Source organism: Telmatherina bonti (assembly GCF_933228915.1).
Source record: "Telmatherina bonti genome assembly, chromosome: 18".
NCBI classification, from domain to species: domain Eukaryota; kingdom Metazoa; phylum Chordata; class Actinopteri; order Atheriniformes; family Telmatherinidae; genus Telmatherina; species Telmatherina bonti.
The window spans coordinates 8,320,038-8,333,175 of NC_136616.1; the positions used below are offsets into that span (position 1 = coordinate 8,320,038).

General features: G+C 39.2%; 1 protein-coding gene across 6 annotated transcripts in view; it reads left to right on the top strand.

The window, feature by feature from the left end:
- Window positions 1–13,138, top strand: part of nrxn2b (neurexin 2b) — a gene marked incomplete at its 5' end in the record, with an annotated part of 672,833 nt that overhangs the window by 147,938 nt on the left and 511,757 nt on the right. The window contains one exon of one of the 6 annotated variants that reach the window (XM_079257328.1): window positions 1,162–1,179. The exons of the other annotated variants lie outside the window; for them this stretch is intronic. Coding sequence (XP_079113454.1) covers window positions 1,162–1,179 — 18 coding nt within the window. The remainder of the gene's footprint in view (window positions 1–1,161; window positions 1,180–13,138) is intronic. 6 annotated transcript variants of the gene reach the window in all.

A 13,138-nucleotide genomic window follows, 5' to 3' on the forward strand; every position in this document is an offset into this window, starting at 1 on the left:
CCTTTCTGGGTTGGGTTCTCACCATGCTTCTGAAACACAACACATGCAGCAACTGTCTTAAACACACATCCTACACTTTTTCCTTAAATACTGAAACACTCTGATGAAATATGTTGATGTATAGACGTAGATCTGAGGTGGGGGAGCATGTCATAACAAACATGGCGGATGTGGTTTTCTTCCTTGGGGAACTTTTCTCTCTGGTGTAACAAGCCTCGGCTGAGTTCTGGTCGGCTTACATCATATGTGGCTGCTCCAGTATGTTGTTTAGGATCAGTTCTGTCCCATGTGATAACTGCTTGTTGCATCATCACAATATGATTCATTCTGTTTCCATTTATAATAAAATCATTGCTGAAGCTTCATCTGAATTTTTATTCAGATATTTCTGTAAGTGAAATGTTTTGTTCTTCTCCACCAAGAACTGCTTCTTCTCCTCCACCTGTTTCTTTGGTTCTTTTTTTCCCAACTTGTCCTAAACTTTTTCCCCTCTTCCTCTTGTAACGTTGTCTCCTTCCTCCAGATCTTTCTTCCTGTCCAACAGCATCTTCTTCTCCTCCTACTTCATCCAACTGCTACTCCTCCGTTTCTTTCCTTCCTCCTCAGTTGTTTCTTCCTGTTCTTCCACTCTTGCAACTGTTTCTTCTTCTCTTCCATCTCTTTCTTATGCTTCTTCCTCACATCCTCTTCTTCCTCTCCTCCCCTACTTCTCTTCCTCCTCCAACATCTTCTTTGTCTCCTCCTCTCTGCATGTTACTTCATATACTGAAATAACTTCATTGGAAAACTTGTTTTAAAGTCAACATTTATGTCATGATTTACTGAATATGTTGAAATAAATTGAACAAAGTCTCGTTTTAAACAAGTTTCGGTTTGATCTGTGGGGAGATCAAACTGAAGTGAAAGATGTTTGCTGGATTTGCATGGAAGGTTTTTATCTGACCTCCTGGACTCATAATGGGAATGTGTATTCCAGCTTCTGAACACCACTCAGCTCCGTTCAGCAGCTGTGTGTTGATGCTGATGTGTCAAACACTCATTTCTTTTTCTTGCTTTGTTATTTTACCTCTTTTAGTTGTGACTTTCTCCTGATGATCAGATGTAAATTTTATTCTTATTTATGCTTGACTGACCCACATTTCTCTGTTTGTCTTCCTGCAGGTGACCCATCTCCAGTTGGTAAGTCGGCTTCTGTGTGTTTTCTAATTGAATGAAAACAGCCTAAACATTCTTCAAAGCAGCCAGATATGCGAGAATGTTTACATGCACCCACAAAAAACAGCAATTATCTGTTTTAATTTTTACCTGCACTTCAGCAGAATTGACCTTTTCAGGAACAAACGATAAATTGGGACCCTCGGCTGAAAACACAGCGGCTCAGCTTCTTCTCCTCTCCGCTCTTTTCCAGTCTTCTCCATGCATTGCAGCTATTTGATTTGGCATAATACAACACTTTGAGGATGTTTACGCTGTTTATTGAGGGAGGATTTCCACAGTTTGAAGTGAAAAGACAAAATCTCTTAATGCCTGCTTGCAAGACCCATAAATAGTGTTGTTTTCCAATGTAAATGCAAATTGTGAAGGCTTTGTTGAGTTGCAATCCACTTTGGGATCCGAGGCTAATTCACTTTGAATAGCATGTGCTGTTATGCTCCACTGACTTCCTTTTTGTTCCCCAGTCTTCAGACACTGCTTCCTTTCTTATTTTCATGTTCATGAAGTTTAAGAAAGTGTTTGACTCAGGCTTAATACTGAACTTTATTGTCTGCTGCTGCTGCACTCGTCTTATTTTACAGCTTCTATTCTTTCATTGTTCGGTGGCTTGATGAGTTGAGTGCTCTCCTTTTCCTAAAAGGACTGCTTGGACTGTAGAGGCAAAATGCCAACATTTTACAGCTAATGGCTTGATCTCTTTGAGTCCTGTCTTCCTCATCTTCACAGTGACTTCCTCCTTCTTGCAGGTATTACATGAGAACCTGAGCGCTGTGATCAGGTTGTTTGCCGTGTCGCGTACCAGACCAAGCCGTTTATGAAAACACTATAGGAGGCTTTATCTCTAATATGCTGACATGTCACAGTACACTAGCTTTCCATCAGCACATCATTTGGCGTCAGGGTGGGTGGAAGACATGAGCGGGGGAAGTATTGGGAGGGCAGCGATGGACAAGCTAATGGGATGTATCAACGCTTCTTTTCAAACAGTAAGAAAATGAGATGAGTGGAGTTTAAAACTGTTGCTCACAGCACTTTGTAACTATTGCTTTAGTGATGTGTCAGTGTTATTCCCCGCCTCTTAATAATTAGCTTTGTCTTGCTCCAGTAGCTACTCTGCATTATAAACTTGCACTAGTAATCTCCAGCACAGCAAAATGTGCTGCATGTAATGGGAAAAATGCACAGTTCTGCCACCATGAGAAAAGTGTTTTTAACCAATTCCCCCATGAGAGTCTGCTCTCTGACGATTCAGGCACATGATGTCTGATGTCGTCTGAATACTAATGTGCAGGTCTGGAAGAAACATTTCCATCCTGCAAGGGTGCGTACCACACCCATTTCTGCAAAGATCAGCCTCCATACCAGAAAACAAATAAAAACTGGCTGAAGTTTGAAAAGGGAAATGAGTACCAATTCATTTCTATCATTAATGAGGAAGAAGGCAGGAGAACATTCAGCTCTCTCCATTAGTCTGCAAAGTTCAGAAGGGTTTGGGCTCTGGTGTTCTTTGAGGTTCCTTGAAGAAGAAACCAGTCATCAAAGTTTCTCAGTAGCTCATGTTTATGCTATTAATGCTCATCACAGCATAGCTCTGCGCAGACTGTAGGACGCATTCATTATGTGGCAGAACAGTGGCGCTGCAGTCAGATTACTGGAGTTTAATCATGTTCACAAAGGAATTGAGAAGCAACTGCAGTGAATTAAAGCAAATAAATCCATACTGTATATTTTACACAAGGCCTGGAAATATTTAATTATATGGTAATCATGCAAATAGAGTGCATAAGCCGCGCACACACTCACAGAAGCTGTTCCATAAGACTTGTTCAAGCTAAAGTACATTTGAGGTTCCATTAAAGTTATTTGGGATCCATGTCAACATTTCCTCACAAGTGAAATGTTACAGTCAGAATCAGAAACTATGGCAGGCCAATGTTTCCCTTCAGGCCCAAGCGTGAGATGCGGGCAATGAACAGGTAGCTTCTGGGAGAGTAAGCACAGATTAGCGTCTTCTTTTCTCTCCTTCTTCTGAATGCAAACCACAGGTGGCTCAACGTCCTCCGGAACATCTTCCAGAACTGCATCTGGTGACTTTCCTGGACACAGAAAATACTCCATAATATCACCAAACCACCTGAAGTTCTCCTCTCCAACCAGTGTAGATCAGGCTACATCCAGACTCTACATCCAGACTTGCTTTTACCAGAATAAAACTTTTAGTAGGGACTTCTAATGACCCCTCACAGCATTTAATTATCCTCCAGTTCAGCAGTAAAACCTGTTTCTATGGTTCACACTTGTAATTACTCAGGGAATTTTCTACATACTTATAAAGCGACAGGGAAGTTTTTGCAGAGTAGAAGTGAACCAAAAGGAAACACCTGACATCTGGAACAGTTCAGGAAGCTTCATTTATGTCCATGTTCATTTAGCATCATTATGCATTATAAATCAAACATATTCAGAATGTGTGCCCTACCATGGAGAAAATGGTAATAATAATGTAGTTTCATGTCTAGGAAAGGCCTGGCGTCATGGTTCCTGACAATAAACATGTTTATGTGTAGATTCAGACAAAGCATCAGCAGTGTTCTTTATCCTGCTTCTTATTGATTTACTTCAAACCGCTTCCGTCATCGCTGCCATGAAAACATGAAACGATGATTCTATGTTTCGTGTGATTGCCCCAACTTGGAAATGAAGCTGATTGAGATTAATTCACCACACACAGGAGCAAAAAGCACGGCATATAAAACACTCCATTATCCCCAGTGCAGCCAGTACTTAACATGTTTCTATATCTGCTGATAAACAACCCAGCCTCCCAGGAGCACAACAAATGGGCAGTGCACGGTATACCAGCTTAGCCCATAGCCACATTTCCATTCTACAGGAGGATGGTAATGAGATAGCTACCTGAGATAATTACTACTCAAGGCATCTGGCTCTCATCCCTACCATGGGGAACCAGTGTAACTCACTGCAATTAAACGGCCACTCATTTGCTCCATTTGAGGCACAATTAATGTCATTTTATGCTCCACTGTGTTTTAACGAAGTAGCGGCTTTGAGAGTAGAAACTCAGGCCAGTCAGGATGCGAGGAATTTTTACTGGGAAACTGGAACATGATGCGTATGGAGAAGTGTGAATAACTGAAGCTCTGCGCTCTGTTCCAGATGAAAACATGTGCAGATGCCGCTTGATTACATTTCCTCTGGCGTTGATATGCATCTCACATGTCAACCACGTCCTTATCGCATTTGGCTGGGTAGCATCTCTTATCAACATGTCCATCCTTTTGTAAAAGTCTTTTTGTTTTTCAAACAGTCGTTTCCCAACCAATAACTACCCTGATGGAAGTTATCTTTGACATTCACCCACCCTTGTATATTAGTCTTGTATGTACTGCCAGCTACAGCTCTGTGTGTTCTTTGTTTCTTTATCCAACTCCCACTGGATTTCTGTCCAGTATCACCCACTCCCACAACAAGGGACCTGTGGACCTCATGCTGTTCTTCTGACACTACAGGATAGTCCCAGGAAGAAAGCAACATAAACTTTGTTAGCTTTCCAAATCACATACAACTTGCAGTAAACTCCAAACAAGGAGGTTGACACAAATACAATGTCATTTGGACACATGACTGTTGGATTTTTTCTCTCCTTTAATAATAACTGGTGTGTTTTGCATCATGGAAAGCCTGATCAGTCACCTTTCCAACAAAGTATACCTTGTGAGGGAAATACTGCAGAGTCCTGCTGCACATTTTAGGGTTCTATCCATATATTTAGCAACGTTGCTCCTCTCACAGCAGCATGACCCTTACAACCTATCCCTCATTGTAAAGATGACTGGTTAAACTGTCCATCCATGTATCATACAGTGATACCAGTGGGTTTTAGTCCACTTGACAAATTGATCACGGTAACCCCCACCCCCCAACCCCCTTAAAACACTGAAGCTTGTAGTTCGACATTCATAGTGTTGACCAACTGTAAAATGAAAACAGCAGCAGAACTTTTAGTCATTCTGCAGGCTGTGGGACACGTTCCAGTGGTGTAAACTAGAAAATACTGAGCTGTTGTCACTCCTGGACCTGCAGAATATTTCCTATAACTGTTCATGGCAATTTCAAAAACACCTTTTCCTCTGAATTTTATGCAGGGTCCAAAGGATTTCTCTCCAGCATCTGTATTATTTGGTCTCAGAAATCATAAAAAGCCTTGCATATTTGCCTTCAGATTCAGTCTGACTGTGGAGATGCTTAGAAATAAGTAACACTGACGATAAATCCATCCTTGTGTTCGACTATGACTGTGCAAACACTCTGCAGCCGTTTATTGGAGGCTGAAGACATGTCTGAAATGGCTATCAGTCAAACCTACTGCCGTTGTGTTTCGTGCTTGTGAGGTCTCACATCACTAAATTAAATGCTAATATAATGACCGCTGAGAAATTGCATTGGATTGTGAGGAATGATGGTGAGTTGATAACCTGCGAGCGTTGCGCTGAGTGTTTTCAGCTGAGCAAAGCGATCATGTGCGCTCGGAATAAGAGATAGACGGTGCTGCTAGATGTACATTGGTGCCAGCATGTGAAGATTAATGGCGTCCGCTTCCATTAGTCTCAGGGTAATTGTTGAGACAGCGATGAGCAGTCCATGGCTCTAATCCTCAAATCAAAGAGATGTTGCACAGACCACCAGCATTCAGATTTGATTTTCCTCACTCAAAAAAAGTAACTTAATCTTTCCATCTTGTTCAGAGATCAGAGCTCAGAGATGACTTACTTCCTGTATTTACTGATTAGCCTGAATTTGATCACGGCTCTTCAAAGACCTTTTTCTTTTTCCCCGCTCAGTGCAAGCTGTTTGGCAGTGCAAAGATTGAATTTTCTGGGAGAGGTGGGCTATTCTTTATGTGAATCTGAAGATTCATTAACCTCACAGAAGCTTCTGACTTCACATCTTGTCTGACAAAAATATTGTATCTCTGGGGAATATGTGACTTTAAATGCAGAGGAAGATGGAGAAAATGTCTTCAGAGACTAAACATTCAGAGAACAGAGCGGTAAAAAGGTTAAAGCATGATGCACAGTCGACATAGTTGCAGAAAACTTTACTTATTTTCTGCAGCTTTTACCATCTTCAGCCAACTTTTTAAGCTAATTCCTTTATGGCTTAAACGGCACATATAGGTTGTATTGAGCTGAAGACAGAATATCAATACAGTACTCTGCAGGTTCACTGCAGGTCTATTAAGCTGATTTAACTCATGACTGGGGTTAGGAAATAAGTAGCATGCAGGAAAAAAGTGCAAGGTAATCTTGTTTCATGGGGGCAGCAAGAGTCCAAATTCTAAACTACATGACCTGGTCTTTTCTATGGATAGATGCTGTTGCTACACAGCGTTCAGGATGTGCTCTCTGACAGCACACAAACACATACATACTTTTGTTTTTCTTTTTTGGGGATTTTTCAACATTTGTGGCTTTTATTTTATATCTGCCATGGTTATTCCATCAACATAGTTGAGAAAAACTGGCTGTAAAATTTGCTAGCATTAGGACCTCCCATTGCTGAAGTGCAGTTTGTCATTCCAAAGAGTGAAAAACAAAACAAAAACATGCGCTTACAGTGACTAGTAGCCAATATTATTCATATAATAATAACTAAACACACTCAAAAAGCTGTTTTTATGCGCTACATTAGCCTTCTTCACATTTTCTGCATCCTTTCCATCCTTTCCATGCATGCTTTGGTACTTTTTTCAGAGAATTTACATAGACAGATAAACGTGTGCTGCTACCCAGAAGCTATTTTTGTAAGTTGAAATTGGAAACAAGACATAAATGTCTGAGGTTTCCTTTCCAGACACTTTTAGGTTTAGTCACCAGGGCTTGTTAACTTGGTTTACGAAGGCCTGCAGGTGTTGGAGCAAAATTCAACATTGGACAGCAGAGCTTCTCCATTTCCGAGGCTGCATCGACATACCCTGCAGGCAACGTTTATCTGTGGGGTCAGAGTACTGCCAGATCTCCCTGCATGTTGCAAATCGATGCTAAAGGGGTATCACAGATGATGGAAAGTAACACCAAGAGATACTGAACAAGTGTTCACAGAGAATTTTATATGTTGTGGTGAGACTGTGTTTCTTTTTGGATCCACATTAAGTGCAATGGAGCTGTCAGTTCTGGAAAGGTTAAAGATGGTCTTTTCTTCTTTAGTTAAAAAAGAAAGAAATGGAAAAAAGTTTTTATACTTTTCATTGTTAAACATCATCCTAAATACTTTTTACTTGTGTGAAGTTTTCCTCTGCAGACAACAGAAACTCTTCTCTCTGTGGACGGTGCATTCTCCTCTCTAGCCCCCACGCACTAAACATTCAGTCTTTCTTACTTTTCCAAGTTCTCACCGTGAGGTGCGTTGCCACAGGATCATGATAGTGCAACTGTGGGACTGAAGAGACAATGAAAGTTGCAACAAAGCCTCCACTCCAGAAGATATCTAATCAGATATGTGCACACATGCAGTTTCAGGCTCTGTGTTTCATGGTAGTGGAGGACAATGTTCTTTTATTTTCAGCCTATCTCAGACATGGTTTGCTTTTTGTGACATATTTTGACAGAAGTGCATGTGCATGAGCAAGTCTCTGTCTGTGTAGAAGTTTGGTCATCTGACATAACAGTGATGGACGGATAACCTTTCACAACCCTGACACAAACAGAATGTCTGTCTTCTAACCTATTCTGGCTTAATTCATTTGTTTGATGTGGGGTATCAAATCATTTTCTATTTTGAAGACTTTTGTGCTTTTTAGAAGAATTATAGAGGCTAAAACAGAACAGCACAGCACTTTACTGCTCCTCAGAGCAGCAGTTTGTTTGTATTTATGTACACGATTAGTACAATGCTGGCTGGAAACAATGTGCATATTAACAACATGAACAAATTAAAGTGGCAAAAAACGAGTTAAAGGAAAATTAAAACTTTGACTCCAGCTGAACATCAAATGAGGTTATGTCATTTCTCCATGTGTCTGGTGGCTCATTTCCTTTTGTTGGTGTAGTAATCAATTACATATATACAGATATATATATATATATATATATATATATATATATATATATATAGATTCCACCTTTCTGTGTGGATTTTTCACGTTCTCTCCGTGTATGCGTGGGTTCTCTACAGGGACTCTGGCTTCCTCCCACCATCCAAAGACATGCATGTTAGGTTAATTGGTTACTCTAAATTGCCCATAGGAATGAGTGTGAGCGTGAGTGGTTGTTCGTCTCTCTGTGTGTGTGGCCCTGCATAGACTGGCGAGCTGTCCAGGGTGTACCCTGCCTGTCGCCCAAAGCCTGCTGGGATAGGCTCCAGCTTCCCCGTGACCCTGAATTGGAATATGCAGTTCGGAAAATGAATGAATGAATGAATGAATGAATATATATATATATATATATATATATATATATATATATATATATATATATATATATATATATATATATATATATATATATATATATATATATATGTATATATATATATATATATATATATATATATATATATATATATATATATATATATATATATATATATATATATATATATATATATATATTCTAATTGTTACATATATTTTATGTTTTATATTGATTTGCAATGCACAGATGAGCATCACTACCATCCTTTCCCACCCACCCCCTGTCCACCCCCTTCAGACGCCTACAGATACCTGGCAACTGTGTGTATCTGTTAGCGCTAACTGCTCTGTGACTCCCAGGCCTCGGTCAGCAGCAGCCCACAGTCAACCTGATCGATAGGGAACCTGGTTGGGGGGATGAGAACCATGAATCAAGCTGTCTAGATATGAACGGACTCGCATGCAGGTGCACATTTACCAGGACGCATACAGTAGACACTCGGCCAAAATGAAGCCTGTGAGATGTTTGTTGGAAAGAGTTCATATATAAAATGTCGGCTGGGTGCCTCAGACACCACATCTCATCATACAAATAGTGCAGTTTGTGCTTGCAGTGTGTACTTTCACGTAGGTTACAGAAAGACAGCAAATTGCTTAAGAGTGCCTGTTTTCATCTTGAAGACAAACACATTTCATTTTGCTACGCTAACATGGAAACGTTAATCATGAATACAGCCTCTCTGTGTTGTGGTGGATAATAGCTGTGATGCTGTTTATGTTTAGCTCTGAACTGCTTTCAGCTGTTTCATCAGGAACACTACAGGCATTTTTTTAAAAAAGTGTTAAAAAGTGATTATTATTTTTATTATTATTATTATTATTATTATTATTATTACATTTTAATTACCTAAAATTGGACATATTTCATAGACTGATTAGGGTCTTAAAGGTTTTATAAAATATGTAAATACAACCTGAGATAAACAACAGTCCATGCCTTTAAACACTGTTGTTAATCACTGAGCAAATGATAAAATAAATGAATAGATAAATAAATAAATAAATAAATAAATGAATAAAATGAAAAACCCTGAACCATTGCACCACCTTTATTCTTTTGTTCTTTAGTCCTGTTGTAGCTCTGCTGCTGGTATGACACAGTTCCAGCCAAGCTTTACGTGGCTCCACTCCGAAGCTGCAGAACAAGCCCAGATCATGAAATTCCACCACCATGCCTGACATTGGATAGAAGCTCTTTGTGGTGTTTGCTTTTGGATCTTCCCAAACCTGCTTTTTTACATTCTAACCAGCATTTCCACATTCCTCTGGTTTGCCCAGAGCTCGTTGCTCCAGACGCCTTGTGGGTTATTTACATGCAGCTTTGCAACCCTGCAGCCCTTCCAAACAAGCTGGACTTTTTCTAAATGTATTATCATGAACTTTGAAATTTAACATGCTAACTCAGGTCTGCAGAGTCAGAGAGGTAGCTCCTCTGTTTTCTCTTCTTCTTTCTTTTAATAGCTGTCTTGATTATTACTGTTGAATTAATATGTGTTAATTTTTTCAGATGTGGTTGAACCAACAGTGTAAGAGTAAACATAAATAAGATCAATAAACAAAGAAAATATGTTCAAAAAGAAGAAAGAGGAAGAAAAACAAACAACAAAAGATAACAATCCTGGTTTTAAACATCTTAGCCACATTTAAAATAATTTGAATATTAATATTTAGTATACATGGTGATTAATGTATTAACTCTACTGTACATTATGATCATTGCTAAATATAGGGTATGACTATAAATACAAAAATGACATTTGATTTATATTCTGTCCATATTTACGTAGCAAATCGTATTTCCATTTAGGTATCATTCAGTTTGAAAATGATTAGAATAAATATGCCTTTTACTATTCATGTAAAACTTGTGTATTTACAGGTACACATACCTTTTTAAACGTACAGATAAATCTGTATTAGTTTGTATTTGTACAGTTACATAAAGTCAAACTAATATAACAACATGTACACACATACAGTATACAACACATGATAAGTATATCCTGTAAAACATCTTCTCTTTGTTTTGTTTCTTTAATGAATGGACATAACCTGACATTCACTACTTTAGTTGTACACTTGTGAGGAATCTGTCTGTCAAACTGGTGAACATCAGCAGTGATGTGAGCTGCAGACATGTTGAGGTCTGGTGGTGGCCCAGTGTCTCTTCAACAACCATGTGAACAGTTCGATCTGTCTCTCCCAGCATACAGTTGTGTCAGGGTAAACAAGGCTCCTTAGTTTCACAACCACGGTTTTAATGTTGTAAATAATTCATGCATGTTTGAAACTGTGACTTGCAGCAGCAACAGTGCACCATGCGGTGCAGAGTCCCACTGATAGTCCATGTTCTGTACCAGCTTCTGTTCTCTACAACTAAAACCTTTAGCATCTGTTAATCTGGGCTTCTGCAGTTTTATATGAAGTATCCAGTCTTCTACATCAGCCCATGTAGTGAGACACAGTAAGTCTGAAACAGTGTGTACTACATACATGTAGAGCACACTGTTACAGACACACTCTCCTATCGTTCACCACCTTCTCCGGAACCTTGTGCCTCCCTCCACTCAGTTGGATGGGAGGCACACATCCAGGCTGCTGTCCTGTAATATCAGCACACAGAGAAGTTTATATTTCACATGGCATGAGCAGGATTATCAAAAGTACTTTACATACAACATTAGAGACAACATCCTGAAGAAGCATTAACATGTGCATAAAAACATACTGAAAATAAAAGAATAAACATCTTGTACTAACACATATTTGCCTCCCAATGTTTAGTTGTGACCCTTGGAACAGGAAGTAGACCTGATGACCTGCAGGACCTGGTTGGTTCATAACAAACCAGACCATCCTGAATGCAATATTTATTCTTCTGTAAACTAACAGCAGGATTTTGACGTGAATTCTTTTACAAACAGCAAGATAATAAAGGAAAAATAAGAGTGAAAAGGTTCTTTGTCATACTTCATAACCACCTTTTCATGAACATGAGAACAAAACTTGTTCCTCTTAAAGCCGGAACAGTAGAGCTGGACTAGCTGCTGCACACCACCCTGAGAACAGCGTAAAGTCCTGCAGCCTGGGCTGATAGGATCTGCTTTCTCTGAGACCGGCGCAGCAGCATTCTGGACTCACGGCTTCTGTCTGATGGAGGTTTGAGGCAGACCTGTAAGGAGCTGAGGCAGCAGGCCTGTAGTCCTCGATGCGTTCTGGAATTCAGGTCTGACTCCATGACTCCTCCCAGACTTCTGACTTTGTCGTTGGTTTATCATCATTCTTTGAAGCTGAGAGCTGAATTTTAATCTTTCCTCCTCGGCTCCAAGAACAATTATTTCAGTTTTGTCTTCATTTAACTGAAGGAAGTGCAATGAAGTCCAGCCTGATACGAAGTGCACACATCACTATTGTTCCCCAGCAGTTCATCATCCCCGTTTTCATGTTTCATGTTTTTAACTAGTTATTCCTCTCAGTCACTTATTCTTTATATTCATAATTATTCAAGATAAACCTGAAGAACGTTACCTCAGCATGAGTAAAAAAATCAGCTCTTTGTATTTTTGTTTTTTTAATTATATTTACAAATGGGAACTACTTTACCGCCTGAAGTCTGAAGAAACAGCACATCCTTTAGGGATCTAATGTGAGAGTTTTCATTAATCTTAGTAATATTTCATTTTTTATTTTATTGATTTATTTTGATCATTTCTAATGTTTTTAACTAAGTAATGAAAGGATATGAGAAAGCTCATTATCACAGGTTTATGACTATGCATGCTACTGCACTGTTTTTAATTTACTTATTCACAGAGGAAGAACAGGCAAATAGTCTCAGCTAAAAAGAAAAACACGTTATTTTTGTTTTCATACTGGATTTTCAAGCAAGACATGAAACCTGAACCTTGACTTTTAGAAGAAAATGATCACAACCCTGAGATTTGTTTTACAGCTGCAGAACTAATAAAAGGACAAAACCTTGTTCATATGTTCTCCCTCCTACGTTGCCTCTAAGTCTCCTAAGAGTTACTTTGCAGTTTATAGCATTTGTTGCTTTAATTTATCGCTGAGCAAGACGGTCCAACAGAATAAGCATTTCCCATCAATCTTCCTTTGACTGGAACCAAACGTTTCCTTCATGCTGCATCACCATTGCTGATACATTTATATGTTAACCCAAATAACCTTATTTCTGTGAAAAGCAGCACTGTAGTTGAGCTTAAATCTCCACTAAAACACATCCAGCACATGATTTAAAGTGCTTCCATGCAGCTGAGTCAGCTGCTTGAATCTGTTTGTATTTTTAACCCTCCTGTTAAAACCCTCCTCAGATGAGCATATAAATGTTTTTAACTCACCTCAACATTAAAACAGATGCTAAAAAAGTAGTATGTGCTGTAAAATGTGACAAGAAGGAAAATAAAACATGCA